Source organism: Rhea pennata, chromosome 5 (genome assembly GCF_028389875.1).
Source record: "Rhea pennata isolate bPtePen1 chromosome 5, bPtePen1.pri, whole genome shotgun sequence".
NCBI classification, from domain to species: domain Eukaryota; kingdom Metazoa; phylum Chordata; class Aves; order Rheiformes; family Rheidae; genus Rhea; species Rhea pennata.
Window position 1 is genome coordinate 56,861,322 of NC_084667.1, and position 23,679 is coordinate 56,885,000.

Below are 23,679 nucleotides of genomic sequence, written 5' to 3' on the forward strand. Positions count from 1 at the left end.
AATTGCTGTGGTTTTGCTTTATTTCTTCCCAGATATAGGCCAAAGTAGTAGGTCAGAAGCAGCCAGGACTACTCTGCTCAACTAATCAGAAAAATCAGGCCCTATTTATTTATTTATTTATTTATTTTAAGGTTCTTAGCTGAATTTTAACATTGAGGTTAGGGAGCCTACATCCATGAATTATGCAAGGCATGAATATAAAACATAAATGAAAATAACTTACTTACAGTGTAACACACAAAAACAGTTACTGTTCTGATTTGGGATGGGTAAAAGTTGAAATCCTGGGGCTGTGTAGAGGATAGGAGCTTGGCTGTTGACTTCCTTAAGAGTGACATCTGAAACTCTGAAAATGCACATGATCAGACTCTAATTAAGTCTTAAAAACTTGGGCTCTTAGGAACATTGTCTCTCCTGGTGAAAATGTACCACACTGTAACTTAGCTAACTCTATATTATACCATGCACACAGGGAAATGTGAGTGCAGGAGTTCGGGCTTCCCTTCCCCTCACCTCCCACCTCTTTAAAGCCAGACAGCTTGTGTGTGTCATCCCTGTGGTGGTTTGTATTTCAGTTTGGAAATAAGTAATTTCCTCTGTGTTCAGATATTTTAATAAACTAATTAGGGATCCTTTGGGACAAAAGATTTTATATATGTAATTTTTAAGTTAAGCGTTCACATGTTTTGCAAGGCCGGAGGCCTTTTTCTAGTGAGAAGTAAGAAGAAATCTGTTTTAAAAGTTTAGGTTGTTGTTGTGTGGTATAGCAAATGTAGCTGGGGTCAGAAACCCATGTAAATAAGACTTTTCTTGAATAGTATCCTGCAGGATTTGCAGCTGGAAGGCAGGATACTTTCAAAGAGGTATTAATAAGATGCTAATTAGTGAGATGTAAGACTGACTCCTAGATGCTGTATTTTAGCCACTATACCTACATTAGCAAGAAGTGCAGGATAATAGGAATGAATCTGTAAAGCAAAACTGTTAATGTTGAGGGCTCGGCATCCGTATCTGTGTGTTTTGGGGGAATTTTACTGTGCGCTAATGTGCGTCCAATCCCGTGGGCTGAACACTAAATAGCACTGAAGCACTGTTGGCACTTCTGGAGTGCGCTGCCGAAACGGCGCTGTGATGGAAACCCAAGAGGGTAAGTGAGGATGACTGGTTCGAAAGCACCCTCCTCACCCAAATGGAAATGCTAGCATAGCTGGAGCCAGAAATTATGAAGGTTAGTGGGTGATGGGGGTGGCTGCCATGGCAGCTAGGGCAGGGGCAGTTGATGGTATTTATTTCTTTGAAAAATGGTGTCTCCTTATCTCTGATCCCTTACCGTAGTTCTTACTTTTTAATCTGAGAAGAAGAAATAGGGTCTGGTATGCCACTCCTGAAAAGTAGCGTACACGTGTACACACATTCCCATCTATCTTTTTCTATCTTTTTTCTTTTTCTTTTTTTTTTTTTTTTTGAGTGGAGATCCTTAACGTGACAAACAAGTCAACACAGGACTCACGCTGCACTTCAACTGCGGTTTTGCAAGTCCAAAAACTGATTTGCAGTTGTGTTGCAAAAAGCACACTGTGCATAGGGATAATGTTCAGAGCTGAAAAATTAAAAAGTCTCCACTTTTTTTGAGTGCAAATTAATAGATTAGACAAAATTAGAATTAAGGCTTGAAATCTGTAACGGTTGTGCTTTACTGAAAGATCTAGGCTTGTTCTTTTTAAAGAGAGATAAGTAGTGGGTGTAGCAGTCTCTCTGCCCACAATAAATGTTTTGTTTGCCTAATACATTGTTATTTCTGCCTGTACTTTAAAGTTGAATAAATGAGAAGATTCAAATGTTAGTTTTGTTCTTGGAATATGATTGAGTACTGTGTACTGGGATTTGCTTAGTTTTTACTGTACTATATTTGATGGTGCATTATCTGAAACATTTAGAATAACCATCTTATCTGCACAAATTTTTTTAATAAAAATTAATAAATGTAATAAATTTAATAAATTAAATGTTTATAAACATTTAATAAAATGTTTATAATTATCATACCAGTAGTGTCTCAGAACAACTTCCCAGCTGAGTTATCTGAACCGTATTTCAGGTATCTTTTATGACATGGACACTCTGATTTTTGAAAGAGTTAAGAAATTTAGTCATGGGATTAAATATTCAGCTGTGGAAGTGAACCTGCAGTTGTATTAAACAAATGCTTTATAACTGAAATTCAGTGAAGCTGTAAAATAAATTCTTTGATAAGATCTTGCAGGAGCCAGGCGTTTATACTTAATTCTTATGTAGCTCATGGATTTAAGGCATTTGAATGAAACTTTAAAGCTATGAACAGAATAGTGTGGTTTATTCCAATACTGTCTCATATATAACATATTTGAGAGATTCTGCCCCATCTCTTTGATTCCCATGTAAGATATGACTACTGTTACCCTCACTTCTTACATGAAGACATACTTCATGAATAATGTGCTTTTTTTTTTTTGGTCTGGAGCAAGGACAAAAAAGGAAATATGGTTCTTTATAGCTGCTACATTTGGTAAAGTTTACTCAGTTTTTGATTGGTTTGTATGTATGTAATAGAAAATCATTCTAACTACTAACTTTGTAGATGGTGACACCATATAATCATACTGTTTCTATTTTTAAGTTAAATAAAATAGTATAACAGTATGACATAGATTGGAGGGGAAACTGTGTAAGGGATGTGGAAGATGACAGACTTGGTCCTGCAGATGTTAGGAGATGAGGGCATATAGAATTGTTTAGGAGAAGAAGTTAACAAACCGGAGAGCTGTGGAAGCTTGAAGATGATAGTATAAAATTCATGAGACTGTGGCTAAGAGGACACTGGTCTAAGGGGCAAAGCTGATGCCCACCTGGCCATCCGTTCCCATTTTCAGGCTACAGTCGCCCAGGCAGGTAAGCCAGCGTAACACCACGCTGTTGCTCAAGGCGGAGGTCCTGCTGCTTCTTCCATCTCTTGCTCTGTGTGGTTTTATCCACTGGGCACTTGACAGACTAGCATGTTGAATTAGCTCTAACAAATTAACCTGACAGAAAAATCCATGTAGTTTGTGTGTGGTATTTTGGTTTTGCTTTTGTTGCGTTCATTTTCTGCCAGGTCAGAGAATTAAATCAGCTTCCGGAGGCAGCAGAAGATAAGTAACAGGAATAATAGGTGGTGCTGACAAAACAGGAGCTTTTACATTCACTGATCCTATCTTAGGGTACCACACCTTCACTTTCGTCATTGCAGCTGCTTGTGGTGCCTTGTGTTGAATGACATCAATAAACTGATCCAGGTTAAAAGTGGTTCTCTTTCTTTCTTTTTCTTTTTTCTCTCTTTTTTTTTTTTTAACATTGTGGTAAATACAGTGATGAAGTTTTAAAACAATATGTGAGAGACTGGAGTAAAGAGGAAAGAAGTTTTTTTTTTTTTTTTTTTTTTTTCCTGGCTGCTACAGGCATGATTTATAATTGAATTAAAAGTTCACAGAGGTGGAAAATTACACATGCATCATAAATTTCATTTTCAACCCAGTTATCCACTCAAAGCACAGTGGACTAATATAAATTTTTTACTGTTGAGATTCTTGCTTCCCTTTGGTGGATATTCAGCTTTCATGGTTGCTTTCATGTTGTGGGTTTTTTTTCCCCTTCCTGGAAGCGATGAATCTCAATATTTTATAATTATTCTTATGTTCCTTGCAGAAGATGACATCACATTTGATTCATAAAAAGATAATGGTCGGCCTCAGGCACACAGATGCAGTCAAAATATTTTTTATGCAGATTTTAATTGCATATCATGTAGGTTTTCTTGCATTTTAAACTTTTTTTTTTTTTTTTTTTTTTTTTTTTTAGGGGTGGGTGGGGAGGGAAGAACTGTTATTTCCATCAGAACAACAATGATATCTTCTTCCTTAACGTGATATTGCCTTTCTGGCACAACTTTTTAGGAAAAGGCCTACCCTAAAAATAAAGCATGAAATAATACTGATTATTCAACAAGCATCATCAATGTGGTGATACAGCTCTGTTCTCACAGAATAAAATCTAGACTACTTTAACTGGAGCATTTCACCTGACTACAGCAGACTTGGTGAAATAAAAAGAGGGAGATCTGGAAGGTCTCTGCCCATTAAGGAATTTAAGGATGATTGTTAGCTCCTGGAAGTGTGTTTTGTTTTGTTTTTAAAACTTTTTCTTGTGTAAGAAGGCCTGGATTAAGGGCCTTAAACTGGAAAGAGTAGTTGTCTGTCCAGCTTGTTTCTCCTCTAGATTCTGTAAGGTTAAAGTAAATTTAAAGCAGTTCCTCTGTTTCCTGCAAGTTCTAGAGGATTCTGCAAAGTCCAGAAAGTGTTTGGTTGGATGCTGAATTATTAACCTTGGTAGCTGTGACTCAGATTATGAGAGACTTGTGTGTGTATTGCTTCAGGAGGGTGTAACTTCTGGGTTTTCTTCCTTCCTAGTTTTTATTTTCCATTTATTTATTTCTTAATTTAAAAAATGTTTAGCCTCAGGGAGCTCTCTAAATCTAAGCCTTTTACTGCCTCCTGAACTTGGCACTTCTTTCCCTTAGTTTAACTCTCTAGGCACATGCAATGTGAAGGCTTTGAAGTAGCTGCTGGCTGGCTGAAGCCTCTATGGGCTACAAATAAAGTACAAATAAAGTTTGTACTTCTGCCTATTTTTTTTTCTTTTTAGCATGTAAATAGTCTAATGACTTAACACAAAACACAAGAGTAAATGAAGCTACTGCCTTTTAGTAAACACACTAAAAATTACAGAATTGTGAAGATCGTGGATCTTCCATGGTTTGGTTTCAATTTTAAACAATCGTATTAAAATCAACAGTGGAGGAAAATATTTTTTTCAGTTTTAATTTCTAATACTAGGACCTGGTTAATCCATTTAAGAAGTGGAACATGAGACTGTAGGGGCAGCTGTTATGTTATAGGCCAGTTTTCACACGATGCCACATGGACCACTGATGAGTACCAGAAAAGTTGAGGAAAGATGTTTGGGAAAACAACACAAGCTTTTGAACCGTGCCTGCAAATCCCATACTCGGCCTAGTGAATGAATGTTTTCAAAGCCCATGGCAGTCTGTATCCCAAGCAGCAAGCATGGAAAAAAAACTCTTCGCCTTTGCCCTTCTTAGTAGGGCTCTTCAAATGCCATCTCAGCATTACTTGTATAAAATACGTTTAGGCCACATTCTCTTGACTATTCCAGTCAGCTTTTTCCAATCTGGGTCCCTTAAATGCCTTGAGGTAGTGGATTGGAAGTTGGACAAATACATTGGGGAGAGGAAAACAAAAATCTGTTCCAAACATCTTGGGCTTGGAGGAGGATGATGAAATGCTCTCAGCTCTGCTGTTTCAGTGCTCTCACCTATGGTGTGGAGTATTTCCTAAATCACAGAGGTATTATTAACTAATATACATAAGGCTTTTTAAAAATAGCATTGCGTTCTCATTGCTTAGGTTATATGGCTGTCTAGGTTAGTCTGCTGCAGAGACCCCAAGATGTTTGGGATCACATTTTGCCTTTTGGTCTATGGCATAAATTTGTTGCAGCAAGTCAAGTAGGTTACATGGTTGACTGCGGAGGTGCTAGGACTGCTCATACCTCTGAGACCTAATTTGAACAAATAGGTTCTGGACTGAAAGAGGCAGCTTGCTGGGATTCAGTGTCAAAGATATTTAATCAATCCTTAAGGATCCTTAATGTTCAACAGAGTAAAAACTGCTTTTGTAAGCCAATGAAAAATAACTGTTTAAATTCTTGTCTTTGTTTTCACAACTTCTTTGCATTGTGGAAGCCATACCGTTATGGTAAATGTAGTAGTAGTTATTTGTTTTTGTGCATACTTGATTTATTTTATACAATAGTGTAGATGATCTATTTTACTTGAAGGTTATTTTAGTAACTTTTTTCAGCTATAGAGATGTTTACCCACTTTCTTTTTGTGTATAACCATTTGCCATACTAAACATAAATATTCAACCTGAACAATAAATTAAAACCATTCTGTGCTGGAAATGGCAGCACTGTGGCTCTCTTGACAAGTTAGGGACTTGTATGATTGTGAAATCTTTCCTGCCTTTCCAGCTATCACTAGGAAGAATTGATACACTGTTAGTCTTGTGAGTCCCCTGCTATCTGTCCTCTGAGCTATGTTTAGGAGCTGTAGACCAGGAAGATTTTTTTATTTGTGGCCAACCTGAGAGAAATAGAACTCATATCTCCATATAGATAAGAAGGGAAAATTATTTCAGAGGACTGCCACAAGTATTTTGAAGAGCTCAATTATCACATAGTGCAATTTGTAGGAATTGGAGTCTCACCTTCATTGCTGTGGAAGTGGCAGAATGTAAGGCAGTAAAATAAGGTCAGTCCTTCAAGACTGCTTCCAAGGCTTGTGATACTGTGAAACTGAGGAAGTTCTTTGGACTTTTTGTAGGCACAAACTTTTGGAAACAAATTAAGAGTTGATCATTGTTAAAATGACTATATTTTCCAGAGTTTTACATCATCTTTTTTCTTATATGATAAAAGTAGCAGCTGAAAAAAAAAAAGCTTTTGACAGGCTTCCACATGATGATTATATAGTAAAAAGATCCTGGGGGTGGCAAGACATTAGATATGAATGATGTGCAAGTCTGTTATGCTTTTTTCTTTAAGCGACATTGTTGCACAGAAGATGAAACACTTTGAACCATTGTGTAAATTAGAGGTTTTAATGTGAAAGAGTTGTATCCATTTGAACTAATCCAAAGGAAGCTGTAGAAAGCTATTGGCATTTTCACTTCTACTTCAAAGTAGCTCCTTTATTTAAGAAAAGTTCTTAATCCAACATATTATGTATACTATTTTAGAATGATGTGTGTTAGCTTCCAATTACATCCAGGCTCTTATGAGAATTTAAAATTAACTTTCTATAATAATAATTTCTCTTGCACTGTACAATCTGAGCATTGACCATCCTTCACTTTTCATCCTGTTGAGGGCACAGGAAATAATATCCTAAATGTGAGATATTTTCTTGCATTTTGTAGCAAGGAGGAGGAGATAGGGACAGAAGGATGAAGCAGAGCCTTGACCTGCCTATAGTGCAAGATTTTTATGGGTGGTCCACAGAAAAATGAATTAGGAGGTGATATGTAGGAAGTACAAAAGAAAATACATGGTAGTTAGTATTCCTGTGTGATTTTACATGTCCAGTGTCAAAAAGGAGTACCCTTTTACCATCATAACACTTCCCTGTCCCACTTGCCAGGAAGCAAGTCTTTCAGAATTCAGATGTTTGCTGCAGAGATGTTAGATGCTAAAATAGCAGACTATATTTCTGCTGTGCATGCTTTAACCTCTCACAGCACAGATGTTGATCGGGCTTCATGTACATGGTCTCCTGCCCGTTCTTTTCCCAACTGGCCTGTGGAGCCATTAGTTGCACAAACTAGCTGAGGAGACCCTGACCTAGGGATACATTTTACCCCCTCGCTGCTGTGATGGATGTAGGGAATGTGTTTTCTGCTTTCTGCCCTCATCTCAGGCACAGGGGAGAGCAGGGTGGGGGAAGCAAGAAGTGCAGAAGCTGAGCTGGGGACTGCAGTAGCCTCCAAAAGACTCTGCTGAAGGAGATCGGAGTGGGTTCTTGGAGGGGCTGAGAGCTGGTGGTAGCAGGTGCTTAAGCTGGACAGGTCTGATTAAGGATGCTGGCAAAGACCAAAAGGAAAGAATCAAAGCCGCGTGCTGAAAAAGGGCTGGATCAGGAGGCAGGTTGAGGGGCAGAAAGCTCCAGAGTGTGTACCATGAAAGCATAGTCTGCTACGGAGTCTGCAAGGAAAGGCAGCATTCTTGGATCTTGTCTCTGCTCTGCTATAAGCACTTACCTGTGACACAGAATTTCGTTACTTTCTGGTACTGACCCAGGGAGGCTAATACAGCTTATTACTGTCAGTTATTTCTGTGGCCAAAACCTTATGGTAAAGCTAAGAAAATTGTTAGGCTTTCTTTAAGCACTCAGAAGTTGAGAAACATTAGAATTAAGGCTGTTTAATGAAGCTTAAAGTGCAATTGTTTTATTCATGTGTTATAAGATTCTTTAATTTCTTCCTCACCCCCTGTTTTTTTTTCATAGGAGCTGTGCCTCATGCGTTGCATGAGATAGTCTTTTTTCTGTCTTTCATAAATCTAAAGACTTCCAAGTCCATTATGTTGCTCAGCTTCCTACCTGTGGAATTCATTTTTCTGTGTTGTGCTAGAGAAGTTTACTATATCTGGGTGCATTTTTCAGTGATAAGATTCACCCCAAAAATCCTTAAGCACTTGGATGCAGCTAAACTGTGTTCAAGACTGCTTTTAAAATGCTTCTGTCTGAATCATAAATAAAGACTGTAATGTTAACTGGTATCCTGACATGTTTTGAGAGTGCCATTTGGCTTCTAAAGTCTTGGCCTACCACTCCCTGTATCCCTCTCACACACACACACAAAAGTGGGGGGTCAAAAGGGGAAGAAGGGGAGGAAAAAAAAAAAAAGAAAGAACAGATCCCTGAAAACATGAACCAGAGCTATGTCTTTCCTAGCATGTCTGTACAGTTGGATACAGAGGTCCAAGTTATTTCAGGTGTACCCACATCCAGAGCTGTGAAAGTGTAAGACAGCTTCTGTCCTAAAGCTGTGTAGTTGTCTTAGCCGCAAAGGCTTTGCCTGTAGGATCTACCTCACCATGGGCTTGAAGCTCCGAGGCCAAGCAGGTGATGAGCATCAGCAGCCAGACTCGCTGCGTCTTTTGTTGTCACCGATAGATGAACGAGAACACGGCATTTGGAAAAGGATTTGATTCAAGGGGTTGAACAGAGCATATTTTTAAGCCCTTCCTCACAAATGTGAAAGACACAGAATAGATTCTCCCTGTCTCCTTCTTGCTTCCCTCCTCCATGAAAACTTGATTATATTTATTTTAAAATAAAAATAGGCCATGTGCAGGTTGCTGTAGTGTAGCCGAGAGCCACAGTGGATGGGTCAAACTGTGGGTACGGTCCCGTGGCTCTTGCAGGGTGGTAGCAGCACACCTGCACGATCATTAAAAAAAAAAAAAAGAAAAAAAAAAGAAAGAAAAAAAGAAAGAAAAAGAAATTGTGGGTTTATTTTATTTTATTTATTTATTTATTTTAGGCTAGAGAAGAAAGGGATTCTCTCTCCTTTGGATCCTAACAGCCATAAAGCAATCTTCTTCCTCATTGTTATCAAAATATCCAGCATCCCACTAAATGCAGCATTTCTGGCCATATTTGAGTCACTGGCCTGAGGAGTTGAGTCTTTCTGCATTAATCTCAGTGCAGATTTTTTGCTGGAGAGTGGGAATGCGTGATCATAAGGTTTAAGAATAAAAAATTACTTTGTTTAGCTTTCTTTTTAGTATTTATCAAGTATTTTTAAATGGTAATTTTGATATCTGCAAGAACTAAATAGAAGAAAGATTTAACACTGATTGGAGATGAAGACAGACAATATGGCAAAAATCCCAGTCTGTTACAGGCTTCCTCTGGGTTCTTTTTTTATTTTTTTTTCACCTCCAAGCAAGGCTGCCATTAGTTAATTCAAGTACTTCTGACAAATAGTAGATTAACTGTCAAAAGCGTACATTGCTGTGAAAGGTGGGACTGAACAAGGCGAGCTTTAAAAGACTTAAAATAGTTTTTTAAAATTGAAATAATTTTTTACCTTTAAATATTTAAATTGTAATTTGATTTTGTGACAACCTATAATGAAGCTAATTTTATACTGCACTAATTTTAGTAAATAAAATATTCAAGAGGTACAGAGTCCAAAAGAAAAGTCAAACCACTGTTCTAAGTGCAGTCATTAGCTAAGAACAAGAATCTAGAGTTTGCAAAAGTGATAAATCAGCTTTTGACATCAGTAACCCTTTCTACAGGTGTGGGAAGAATGTTCTGCTCCTCTCATCTTACGTAGTTTAGTACATACCTATAAATAACAATTTGAAAAGTTGATAAACTAGATGAAATATTGAGAAGGCAGAATGTATGGAGGTTTTTATATCTTATGAATAGAAGCTATTGATTATAGGCTGAGTTTTTCTAATATAAAATTCTCAAAGAATATAGTTATAAAAAAGCCCATGAACTAGCTCAAATTGGTAACAATTTCTTGCTATTCCTATATTCTCAGTTTTAATAAATCTTTAACTTTTTAAGTGGAAAATGTATTTTGCTTATATATTTCTGAAATTTAACATTTTTTTTAACTTCTGGCATATATGTTATGATTTTCATTAAAGTGCAGATTATAAGAAATTATAGGTAAAAATTAATATTCCAGTAGATGTGAGAATTGGTTACTGTTCTAGTATCTGAAGTTAGAAAACTGAAGGAATGTATGCTAACCCGAATAGTTGCTTAAATGCCTATATAGTGCTTGCTGTAATGTAATGTCAAAGTCAAGGGTACATTTTAATTGCAGATCAATTAATGGCTGACACGTCTTAATGGCACCCTGCTAGTGAGAATCAACATTCCTTTAGGAAAATAACCAATAAATGCATAAACAAGATAAAACTAAGATTGGTCTGTGAAGCATAATCACAGGTTGACGTCAGTAGCATTTAAGAGATGTTTTAAATCAGATTTCTTGCCGTTTAAATCTCTCCTGGTAGCAAATAAAAGCAAATAAAAGCAGAGCTCTTTCTGCTTTACTCGCCTAAGACATAGTTGGAGAAGGTGGTTGAGGCATCCAGTTTTTAAAGGCAGTGAAAACTGGAAGTATGTACTGATCAAGTTTCTAGGAAAACGTACTCTCTGTACCAATGTCTGGATTTTTCTTTCACATTATTGAAAGCCCATTTAGCAGAAGCAAATCTTGCATCTAATTTGGTTCTTTTTGTCTAACAGTGCCAAACAAAAGCTAAAGTCTTATTAGCGTACATCATGGGACAAATCTGAATTTGTCCTTTGCTGCCTTTTGTAAGATGACTTGAAAATTTAGCAATAAATACGACAAGAGCATCAGAATTAGTGTAAACGTTTTACTGTCCTCGCATATTCTGCAATTTTTTTCTCTACTTTTATTCTCCTAAGACTGTAATACAGGCATGTTCCTTCAGAATATCAATGAGAATATAAAATAATAAAACACAGCTACCCTCCCCCAGCTCTTCTGCTTTAAGATATATCTCCTTAATTACCCTATTTCCTTTCCTTGCAAGTTGCTGTTACGCTGCTTCTCCAGTCTCTTAACTGGAGGCAGATTGTATGGTGCGACATGTCTCAGAGTGCTATCCTCATATTAATACTGTGCTCATTATGCTACCGAAGGTCATCGTTACTCTTCCAGCTTTCGTTCCCAATGGTTTGTTATTGGATGGACCCCTCCTAGCAGAGCGTAGAGGAATGATAATTTGTTAAAACACTTCCTATTGATTTGTGCGCTAAACGGAGCCAGCACAGTAGCTCTAAACAGGTAAGTGTTTACATTGCTAGGCTTTCCTGAGGAAAATTGCTTTAATTTGTTGATGTAGAGAAAAGATCTTCCGTCTTTCACTGAAACACTGCTGGGGAGAATGATCTTTAACTAGTTGATTTCCAAGTAAAATCTTGCCTCCCATCTGCTGCTGTAAAGCAGGAAGGTTCTGCTTGTAGCTTGTCGGCTACAGCCAGGTCGAGAGCATGTTCTTATAATTTTGGTGTGGCAACTACCGACTAATTGGCCGCGAGAACTTTCGGAGAATTTTCTGCCCAAACCATTTTGTCAGTGAATACAGGGCCCCCAGCTGTGAGGCTCTCAGTGACGCTTGCTATTAAGAATTGCCTTTCTTTCAAATTCTGCTTCTAACTTTAGGAAGCTGCATTCCTTCTTTTAAACTTTTGAGTAGCAAAACTGTAAAAGGACAAGTTATTCCTCAGTGAATGTTGTGGAATACAATAATGCTTTTATAAATTACTGAGACTACAATAGCCAGCTATTTAGACAAGAGAAAAATGCTGTTCAGAAATATAACCATATGTAGCCCTTATATAGTAGATAAACAAATGTTTAGTTTGCAAAAATTTTTTAGAAAAGTCTCTTCTGATGTGATGATTTACATTCATGTTACTGTGGTCTCCTCTGGATCACCTACCTTGGACTCCTGGTGCAATTCAGAGGAGGGCATTAAGCAGATGTGTTGGATAGTGCTGTTGTATTCCCATTCCCTCCCACACGCACCTACCTTTTGAGGACATGGAAAAACTAATCTGGCCTGTTCAGATTACTTGCTGTGAGATGCACCTGCTTGTATGGAACTAGGGCATCTCCTTGCAATGCTAAACATTCTTATCTTAAGCATATGCATTAGAATAGGGATTGAACTGAAAAGTTGTCCAACCTGTTCAGAGATTGTATGCGTATGTATGTATATAAACTCATAGACAGGTGTGACATTGGTTGTATGGCTATCAAGTTTAAAGAGTAGTTATGATTTCTTGTTCCTCACAATCAGAGCTTTGCAGATCAAAAAAGATATACAACACTGGCACTTTTATTCCATCATATATTTTTACAACAAACTGCAATTAGAGGATTTGGCATTGTAAAGCCCATTCCTTAGCATGCAGCTGACAACCAGTTTTACTTTTTGAAACTTCATAAAAAGCAAAGTAGATGCAACATAAACTGTAACTAAGATTTTTGTGCATTTTTTTTTCCCTAACCACCCAAAATAACAAGATTAAATAGGATAACATTGTTTCGGGCTTTAAATCCACTTGCTTTTCACAGTGGAAAGCACTAATCTGGTCAAATCAAGGTCTAGCACACTAGACCAGTATACTCTAGACTTTATGAGAAGCTGTTGCACATATGTGCTGTCAGTGTCTCCTGGAGACAAGCCTGAAAAGCTAGAGTTTTTTTCAGGTATGGTATAATGTTTTGCATTAGAAAAGCAGATGGGGGAAAGATAGAATAGTTAGTCTGTGCAATACTGTCGACACTAATCTTTTAAACAAAGGAGCTTGGCTGTGTGTTGTCAAAGGAAGCTGAACTGCTGTTTTATTTTCCCATTGTTCTCTTGCACAGAGTCTCTTTTGGTCTGCAAATGACTGCTGACATTATGCCATAAAAACAGCCACAAGTCGAATACTTGGTACTTTCCCGATTTTGCATCTAAGCCTGGCAACTGTGTCATGGCTGCATTCCACTGTTTATGTGCCACAGCAAATTGCTCAGGTTCATTTTGTGTGATGTATTATGTATTAAACCTTGGCTTTGGTGGTTGTCTGTCCTCTGAATTCTCCTTTTCAGCACTTTCTTAATGGTAATTCAGTCTCAGGCTATATCTATCAAATAGGTTTTATGGTTGACTTTTGTGCTTTAAACTCAGAGATACGTTAAATGACCTCAAAAGGGAGCACGGGATTTAAAGCAGTAGGAAATGCCTGCTGTATAGGGGTTCTTTCTGCACTGGTTTTCAGCTAAACAGATGGTGCTGAGAGGGGTGAAACGGAGAGATCGTTTGAAAGCTAGTGTTAGCGTGACTCCCTGGGAGCCTGCAGGAAGTAGTTCAATGACTCAATTAGTTGCATGCGATCTCCATGATGTTTTGGGCAGAAGGGAGGTTGCCAAGTGTGTGCCAAGAGACACGTGCAACACCTTGCAATGTTAAGTGAATCCTTGAAAACCACAGGCCTGTACAGATGGAAAAAATGTTGTGGAAGAGCAAAACATAGGCTCTTTAGTATTCTCACCTGTTTGCTAGTAGTTAACAATTTCAGCTTGTTGTTTTCCCTCTCTAAACACAGCTGTAGGATTTTGCCTTTCATTTTAATAAAGGCTATTCTTAACTTTCTATCTTTCGGTCTTATGGGCTTTTTCAGCTGCTATTATGTTCTGACATATAGTTGGCTGCATGTCTGGATGGAGAATTCCTTTTTGTCCATGTGCATATTTCATAAGGCTCGAGTAGGGGCCTTAATAGCGATTTCCAAGGAATGTAAATACTAATGTCAATTAATTTCAAGAGAAATGCAGAAAGTGATGTACTTATTGATGTCTCTCGGTGATGGAAAGTATTACTTCCAGCTGAGCTCAATTCAGGCCTTTTGGCACAGCCTACAACACTATGCTGCAAGAGAGGCATCTTTGTGTGCAAGCGATACCACACTGTCACTACCATCCTTTGCCATGTTTTCCATTGTTTGGATGATCCATAATTTTTGCCTAAGACACTGCTGGAATTTACCATCCTCAGAGACCTTCAGTTTTCTTTTCTGATATCCTGGAGGGTGTCTGAATTTAAAGACAGCTCTAACTAGGACTGCAAGATGGTGCTTTTAATCACAGTTGTAATAGTGTCTAGTGACCACGTCCCCATTGTGCTATGTACTTAACAAACCTAGCATGCACAGACTATATCCTGAATAGTTTTGGAAGTATTTCATATGCACTTTAACTCTGTTAATTGTTACTCCAAAGAAGCAACACAGATTGAGTAAACTCAACTTTGCTTGTCAGTCTTTCCAGAATCAGTACACAATGTTTCCACTACTTAATCAGCTGTCATGGTCTGAGTTGGACAAGATAGTCTCAAAATTAATATCTGCATAGGGCAAAGCTGAAATATGTTAAATAAGCACCAGAGTTTGTTTAATAAGTAATTTGGAGGTGGGGGGAGCAGGGAAAATGCCTTCTTTTTTTCTTTTTCTTTTTACTCTTTTAATTTTTATTTTAATCGCATGTGTAAAGTAAGTGAGCAATATTTATACTGCTTACTCATCTTGAAAATTTATAGGCATTTGGCAATGCAATAATGAATGCATTTTAGTTTGTTTTTTTGCGAGGACTCCTTTATTTTCTAAATCATTAATTTACAAATCAGATTTAGTTTTTTCCAGCAAATGAAAAACACAAAGTAGCATGTGTTTTAACATGCTCTCTAATTAATAATGTATGTTATTTTCCTTTATCCTACACACAATAAAATATTATTTAAATCATACTTCCCTGTAAACAGCATACACAACCTCTTCCTGGCTCCCTTTCAGATGTTTCTTCACGTTTGGCTAAGTTCAAGTAATAAGATGCTGAAAAACTGGAAGATGATCTGGAAGCAGATTAATCATCTGACTCAGTATTGTCTTCTAGTTTGCCACAGGAAATCTTTCCAATCTATGAGATCATGGATTAGCTGGTTGGAAAATTTTAAAGAGAGGCATGAAGAACATTCTCTTTTTGCTGTACTCGCTTTGAAACCTGCAGAATCTCAGCAAAGCATTAAATGAGAAATGCCTGTTCTTTCCAAGCTTTGCCACCACTATGTATGATGATGAAAAACCAGGCATCTCAGTTGAAACTTCCTTCCTGCGTTTGAATTTGGACATTGTAGGTGGCATTTATCTCATCGGATGTAGATGTTTATGTTTAAGATAGTGATTTAGACTTTCATTATACTCTCTGAGAAGAAATGAACACTTGCAGAATGTGATTCATTTCAGATTTCTAAAGACAAGTTGCATAAATTTTGTTTTAGAAGTAGCTTTCCTTCCTACTGATTAAAAAAGAGGCAATGACAAATTCTAACATAGATGCTGTTGGTGTAGGTGCTAAGAGGTCTGTGCTGTCTGTCCGTGGGCAAAAACGGCGGTAGGGACTGCTGAGCAGATCTAGTGCGCGGCAGATAACACTTCAAAGCAAGTTGTCAGGATCTACAGCTTCTTCACATACCTTTCCAGACAGTGAGCATCTGTGGTTTTCATGACAGCTAAGTTGTAAAGGTGTCACCGATCTAAATATATTGACACTGTTAAAAATTGTTAACGTTATTGACTCTAGGGATGCAAAAAGTATCAAGTATTGGTTATATGCTTTTATATGTATGAGTATATATACTGTAAAGCTGTGCAGTAAAGTTTGTGTGTTATTACTGTGTATTTCTAACCGCTTGGATTTCTTTTAAAAGTACGCTCTGTATTTCCTTGGATTTGCGTGAAGCATTTTGAGGTCTTTATGTTGTTACTATAAAGAGCTTTTCTCTAAGTTTCTTTAACTTGAACCATGAAATCAAAACACACTTGTAATCCAGCTGCCCTGAGTGTAAGTCTGTGGACAGTATGAGCCAAAATTTAGCCCCAGACCGAACCCTCCGAAGCCAGGGCACTTTGCCTCTCAATATCCAGAGCCGCTTTGCTCAGTACCTGCTGCGCTCCTGTCACAGCTGGCCTTGGCGAGCTTTTATGTATGAGAAAATACACAACTGAACGCTATAAAATGTTTAGTCGCTTTAAATTCAGTGTTGGCTTGGGAACAATAAGATGATGCTGAGTCTACTCAGGGTCTTTATCACCTTAGAAATGTTTATTAAAGATTTTGTTACAAATTTTCTTCTTTGCTGTGAAGATGACCATTATCCTGCAGGAGCAAATCACAGTTTAGACTAAAAATACAGCTTTTTGTCTTGTCGGCAGACTAGATAAAGTCTGTTATGACTATTCTTTTTTTGTTTGTCTAGTTAGTTTATATATAGTTTGTCTAGTTTAGTTTGTCCAGTTAGTTACATAATTATTGGTTTTTTTTCTTTTTTGTTAACATACCACTTTGCTGATCTGTGTGTTTAAACTGTAACTTCATTGCTTAACATATTCTGATCTAATGATCCTGGCTGCGAGAACTTTCATCTTCCTGCTACTGAATCTTACTGAAAGCTGGTAGAAACTTTTTTCTCTTCTGCGTGCTTGGAAGGCACCTGGGTCCAGCAAAAATACAGCTATAAAAATAAAATAAAATAAAAATAGCTATAAGCAGGTTGTAAGCTGCGGGAAGAATGGGAGTTACCTCCCCGTGGAAGGAGCAGGGTGGGTGGTGGCAGTGGAGGGTGCCGCGAGCCCAGCGGCCAGGTTTGCTGCCACTTGTTCAGCGGGGCAGGAGGGGAAGAGTCACCGAGACAGCTGGGAAGGGGGGGGAAGAGAGGTCTACACCCCGATGACTATTAGGAGGAGCAACTTCTTGGGGGACTATAAATAAACCAAGGCCACTGATCTACTATTTGAAGATCTGTATTTGAGAAAAATTCCTTAATTACCCTTAAAAGCTGATGAAGTCGCTACTTTAGTGAGGATGTTTTCTTTTGTGACATTTTAACATCAACTGATTTTTTTCTTTCCCCCCTCCCTCCCCACCTTGGGTTTCGTTCTGTGCCCCCATCTTAGGGGCGGGTTATTTTTCTGATGACTCGTTCCCGAAGGAAGAGGAAGCGATGCCATGCCAGACTGAATTTGGCACAATGGCGGACGTCTGAATTTGGCTTGTGTTGGTCAAATGGAGCTTTCGATTTGGTTGCCTATTGCCCAGTATGCTAATCCATGTTATTTCCAGCTGAGTTAACGTGTAAAGTCATTAGAGCAGCTTGGGCCTTTTGTTTGCCCGCGGAAAGGTTAAGTTCGACAGGCAGCTCATACTGCTGCCAACATGTCTGCTAATCTTATTTTTGGGATTAATTACCTGTAACAGCTGCAGGACAGATTTCTGTTGCTGGACAGGATTGTGATTATGCCAAAGTTTGGAAAGCCCCGAGACTGTGTCATGGGGAAACATATTCAGCATTTTTAGGAACTCGAGTTCTAGTTTAGTTTGTCAGAATGGGATGCCAATATGTTCAGCACAAAAATTTTAATATCCCAGTGTTGATGTTTTAAATATACTCAGAAACCCCCATAACTGAATTAATAAGTAATTTAAACTGTATTAACTTGTGGCTGGTTATGGACTGTCTGCAGTGCTAAAATCCTTGGTTTTGAGTTTTTCTAATTCAGCATTTGGTAATAGCAGATAGTTGTTGGGGCTGTGAGGGGTAAGGAAGCCAGAAGTAGCTCTTGAACAGATTTTGAAAACAACTTGTGTTTGAGTGGGTTGGAGACAAATAAAGTGTGTTTTTTTTTTTTTTTTTTTTTTTTTTTTTTTAAAGCAGATTTTCCCACTGACCTTTCCAATTAAAAATCTGGGTATTGTAAATATCTTTGGACATGATTTTAAATGCATTCAGATGCTGAAACTGTTGTTTTCTTGTTCAAGCGCTTAGTTTTAGAATCCAACTCTGGTTATTTTAAAATCCAGCACTGGTGCATTTACACAGTGCATTTAACTTTCATTCTAAGTCCTCATACATATGAAGTGGAAAACACTAGTGTGCAATAGAAGAGAGTTAGGTACACAAGAAATGAAAACAAATATTAGCGTCTTTGAAAAGAGAGACTGGCTTTAACAGTCAGAAGAAATGCATGCAATGGACTCACTTTAGGAATGAGAGAGAAATAAATTATGATCGTCACTATTAGCATAAGTATCCATTTTTGGAAAGAGTAATTTATTAATTCTTCAGATGAAAGCTATAACCCAGTCATCTCTAGGCTATCTTTACTTAAAATGATCCAGTAGGTTAATACCCAACTTTTTATTAGATTTCAAATCTAGCTAGTTAAATAAAACCTTGCAATTCTCATTCGAAAATGTCTTTTTTTTTCCTTATAGGTATTAACTTTGATGACATCTTTGGCATTGTTTTTGTCCTCTTTTATTCTTTTATTTATTTTTTCCTAAAATAACATTGTACAAGGTTATGGTGTTTCTATTTGATAGGAAATGGAGTGGAACAAAAGTACCTACTTAGGAAAAATATTCTTATTACCAGTTTTGGGTGGAAAGAATGTGGAGTCCTCATGACTGAGTTGCTGACTTTAAACTTTTGTGGGATGTTTCTAACTGCTGAATTGTGTACAAGTAATGACTGTCTTAGACTTTGCAGGCTAAGGATGCAATTTGCAAGTAATTCTGATTTGTAATTCTGAATGTATTTATTTATTTATTTTATTTCAGTCAGATGGTGTATTCTCATAGAAAGTTACTCATATACTTTAGGGCTTACCAGATCTTTGCTCCAGTTTGTGGCTACTGCTTGAAAAAAAAACTTATGCCTATCTGTTGCTGATATATCTTTAATATTTGCATTCTATCACATATATGAGAGAGGAAATCTGGAAGGGTATGCAGAATATTAGAAAGTATAGCTGTTTATATTCTGTCACTGGCAATCATTCAGATAGAGAGAAAGAAATTGATGATTGAATTGTGATGACTTGATCGCTCCGGTTTCATGCACAAGGATAATTGATGGTGGGGTTTGATTAACAGTAAGCAGTCCTGAAGCCAGCTTCCTCATTTTCATATTTTACTTTCTCTTTTTTTTTCCAACAATCTCTCTTGTCTTTGATTTTTCTTCTCTTTGTTCAATAAACTTCCTTCTTTTAGAGGTCATCAGGTGTTGGGAAAAAAAAAACATTTTTACCTGCAATTCTTTATATAAAGGATTTCATTATGATTATACTTTGTTGATAATTTATTTTTTCTGATCTTTTACTTAGATGACAGTGCCTCTGCTGCAAGCAGTATGGAGGTAACAGATCGCATTGCTTCTCTGGAGCAGCGTGTCCAGATGCAGGAAGATGACATCCAGCTGCTTAAATCTGCCCTTGCTGATGTGGTTCGACGCTTGAATATAACAGAGGAACAACAGGCCATGCAAAACAAGAAAGGACCTACCAAAGGTTTGCATTTCAGATATATGTAAAATTAGGTATTACATTTCACTGAACATTTTAAATATTTAAGTGGGTCATTGTTTATATCTTTGAAATGCTCAGAATCATCAATTAAAACTCAAAATAACATTTGAAATTTAACCTGTTAAAGAGAATATATAAAAATCCAAATGGCTTAGCTTGTCAACCCTCCAAAGTTCCCATGACACAGTGAAGCATTTAGTTATTCTAGTGCTTAAGCCTCTTTCTGCATTTAACCATGGCTTCTGATCAAAGTTAGTGTATAAATGCCTTGAGGAACATATCATCTTCTGTGGGTGAAAACTCTAAGAGCTTTTGAATTGAAAAAAATATGTTTAAATTTAGGTAAAATTTAAGTTTGCTTTAAATAAAAATGGCATAAGTGTCTTTGGATGTGCCTGCACCATCTAAAGAGAGAACTCTGAGCTAGCTCAAGGGGATATGTCCAAAGAGATGATGTAACACCAACCACTCAGGTCCTCAAGGAAGATACAGCCCTGGCTGTGTGCCTGGCCTGGCTGTATCACAGCAGATCCCAGAGCTAGCTAGGTGGCAGATGCAACAGATGTTGTCACTCTACAATGTGTGTTGTTGGGTACACATGCTGCAGAGTGCACGTTCTTGATTCCTGTTCTCCAGGAATGTGTGTGTTTGTATGCAAATCAGAAAGGTTTGAGCTGAACTTAAGTTTGCTGAATTGTGACTCTGTTTTAATATTTTATGTCTGGAAATGGGGAGAGAGAAAAGGAGGACAGATTTACCCAGTCAGATTGATGTTAGTTGTTGGATAGAAGATACAGTGAATGTCTGTGGTCTTGTGTTCCCACACTCTCCCCTTATATTCTTATCTTGTCCTTGCCTGTTTGATTACAAAAGATATTTCAAATATCAGAGAAGTTAAATGGTACTGTAGCCTTCACTGTGATAAAAGGATCAACCAAATGTGATTGTACAAGGGATTAAGAGGCCTTATGTTGCCTGTAAAATAAATATTATCTGATGCATGGAGGAAATAAAATCTAACAATTATTATCGACTTGTAACCAAATTGTTGTTCTTGTCTGCCAGCTTTACTTAGCCAAAGACTCAAATTTTCACGGACTCTGTGAAGAGTTGGATCCTAACTCAGGAGGTGCTTCTTCATTGTAACAGATCTTTAAGGCTATAATTCAATGTACCTTTTTTTTAATAAAAAAAGGCCTGTGGTTCTGCCTTCTGCAAAAGGGGGAGGGCATGGGGGGTTTGTTTTCTTGTGTGTGCCTGTGTGTGACATAGATACCCTTTATTATTGTGTGTGTGAAATTACAATGTAAGAAATTTTACTGTGATAATGCAAATGGAAGACTGTAAATGATGTCCATTGCTCAGCCACTACAAACTGCTGAAATGAGTCCTGATAAATGCTAACTAAATTCAATGCATTTGTGGGAATAGTCACTACTGTAAATATTTATTTGAGCTTAAATTTATTATTTCGGTTGTATCATTAGTGTAGGGTCATCCTTGTTTGCTTTATTAAACATGTTCTATGACATATGAAACAGAATTTGAAGTATCCAGATCATTTGTTTCTTTCAGCAATTTTGTCAAATATGAAACATTTCAGATGATGGCCTATTTTTCTTATTGTAGGCACAACTACTTTAAAACTAATTGTATACTAGTACTTAGCTAGCCCACAGGACTAAGCTTCCTTTCACTGCTGCCCCTTAGAACAGGGTTGCGAAGGCTCCCGGCGGTGCCGGCCGGGAGAGGGGCTCGCTCCGGCCCCGGCAGAGCTGCTGCTGGGGCTTCCACGGCTTTGGCGCCGGCGCTGAGCAGCGCTCAAGCTGCTTGCTCTCCGCTGGTGGCTGCTGGAATGGCTGATGGCACAGTTACCATCTTAAAAAGTGGAATGTGGTCTCGCAGGGCGTCACAAAAGCCTGGCCCGTACAAACTGTCCTCGAAGCATGTTGTACGCGGTTTCTTTCACATGGTTGGTTGTCCAGGGTTAAAGCGCTTGTGTGTGTGTGTGTGTGCGCGTGTGCGCGGTGGGCAGGGAGGGTCCCACCTTCGAGGATCCTAGCTGTGCTGTTCAAAGTCTGGAACAAGAAACTTAATGGGACAAAAGACTCTGTTTTCTGTACACTAAGAATGTAAAACTGGCCAAGTTTAAGGTTGTCAAACACCTAATGAAACTAGACTTGAGCTTGTTTTCAGGCTTGTGCCAGGTTCTTGTTCTAGACCTCAGGCAGGCGGCTTAGAAGCAGCAGAGCTCCTGGAAAGTGAGCTGTTCTTCTGGTCCGTTTATGGAGCTCCTTCACTAATGGTGCTTTTGAGATTTAATTTAACTACTTTGTGGAGTTCAGTATGGCTTCCTGCCTTTGTTTTACTTTTGTTTGTTGTTCTTTCCTGTTGCAATTTTTGGTTTGTTTGTAAACTTAACAGCCCTATTAATTCATAGATCAGAGTATGATTAAAAAAGCTGCTGCTGAGGCTGATAAACATGTCAGTACTGCTACCACAGGTAAGACCTTGAAGCAAAAAAACCCTTGCAAAATAAACATTACTGACAAAGCAATAATCTGAATGCATTTGAGTTACTGACACCCACTGCTTCTAACAGTAACAACAGGTTTGGAGTTGTCGGAGTGTTAGGTTGGTTACTACCAGCGGGAAATAGCTCTTGTAAATAAAATTAAATGGGTCCAGAGTAAATAGTGGATTAATTGAATAATTTATAGTTTTTCTGTGTACGGTGGAATAGTTTCATGTTGTTGCTTTCTGCACCATCTAATTGTCAGGTTAGATCTTAAAATTTTTGGTCCCAAAAGCAGGGATCCTGTACTGGCTTTGAAACAGACTCTCTGTTGACTGCCAAAAGTTACAGGGGTTTATTACTGGCTGTTGCTACTTTAGCTTTGATAACCGTAGGAGAGTAAACAAACGCTAGCTAGTTTCCTTCAGCTACAATTCAGTACAGATTTTTTTTTTATATGATTATAGAGAAGAAAAAATATTCTAATCACTTGTTAATTCTTTGATTGTTATTACTATTGCCCCTTTATTTATTATTTTCTTTCATGATCTCAGAGCTTCATGAAAGTTTTGTGAGATACAGAAATCACATCAGGGAGCAGGTCTGCCAACTGCCTAACCAGAGCTTTCTGTGATATGCAACAGAATCAGTGTTCATACGTACAGCTTAATTATGGCATTGCCACAGTTATGGCATCCAGCATGAAACTATATAAAGAATTCAACTTGAAAGATTGAATATTTTGGGAGTAAATATGGTTGTGATACCTGAATCCATTAAAAAATAAATAAAGAATAAAAAAGGCATGAGAATACAGTAAGTTTTAGGTGTTTTGACATTATGCATAAGCTCTAAAGACAATGTTAGTTTGTTAAAATCAGTCATGGAGACCAGGGCTAGAAGGCATCTCAAGAGTTCATTTAAGTCTTGTTTAGCCTTTCCTTAAAGCTTCCCATAAAATTAAAGAGCTCCCACAGGCTCTGCAGTCCTCGGTGAGCATGGAGGAGATTTTATTCTTTTTTTCCTTGCTGATTTGTTGTCATGTCATCTTTCAATCTTTTAGACCAAATAAGCCTTATTCCTTCAATATATCCTTATGAGTTGTTTTCTAGATTTCTCTCCTCTGAACAAATATATGATCAATACGTAACAGGCAAGTTATAGCTTAAAATTAACTGCTTTGATATACGTGTCAAGAAATTCTGTCCTGAAGTTTGCATCCCCAAATCTCAAATGTGGCACAGGCTTTCACATTTGTCTTTTTTTTTCTTTTTTGTGAAAACTTGAGGTCAGCAAGTCAAATGCTTGCAGTCTATGCTACAATGATAAGTTATTGTAATGTAATGTAGGATTACATTTGTGAGCTTTCTGGTTTAGCTCTTTAGATTGTTTATCCTCATCGATCTTTTTTCAAAGAGTGTTTCATAGGTATTATTTTGGACATCCTCTTGAATTTCAATGAAATTTTAACTCACTTACCTTAAGTAACTTATGGCTTCTGCCTTCAATTAGGTATTGTTTCTTTGAACCCAGAGAC

The 23,679-nt window shown here is 37.7% G+C and overlaps 1 protein-coding gene across 6 annotated transcripts in view; it reads left to right on the forward strand.

Annotated features, from left to right (window-relative positions):
- Positions 1 to 23,679, forward strand: part of EML1 (EMAP like 1) — a 125,451-nt gene that overhangs the window by 53,078 nt on the left and 48,694 nt on the right. For 4 of the 6 annotated variants that reach the window (XM_062576459.1, XM_062576462.1, XM_062576457.1 and 1 more), the window contains exons 2-3: positions 19,427 to 19,609; positions 22,068 to 22,130. In XM_062576459.1, coding sequence (XP_062432443.1) covers positions 19,427 to 19,609; positions 22,068 to 22,130 — 246 coding nt within the window. The remainder of the gene's footprint in view (positions 1 to 19,426; positions 19,610 to 22,067; positions 22,131 to 23,679) is intronic. The other 2 variants (XM_062576460.1, XM_062576461.1) reach the window with 1 other exon arrangement.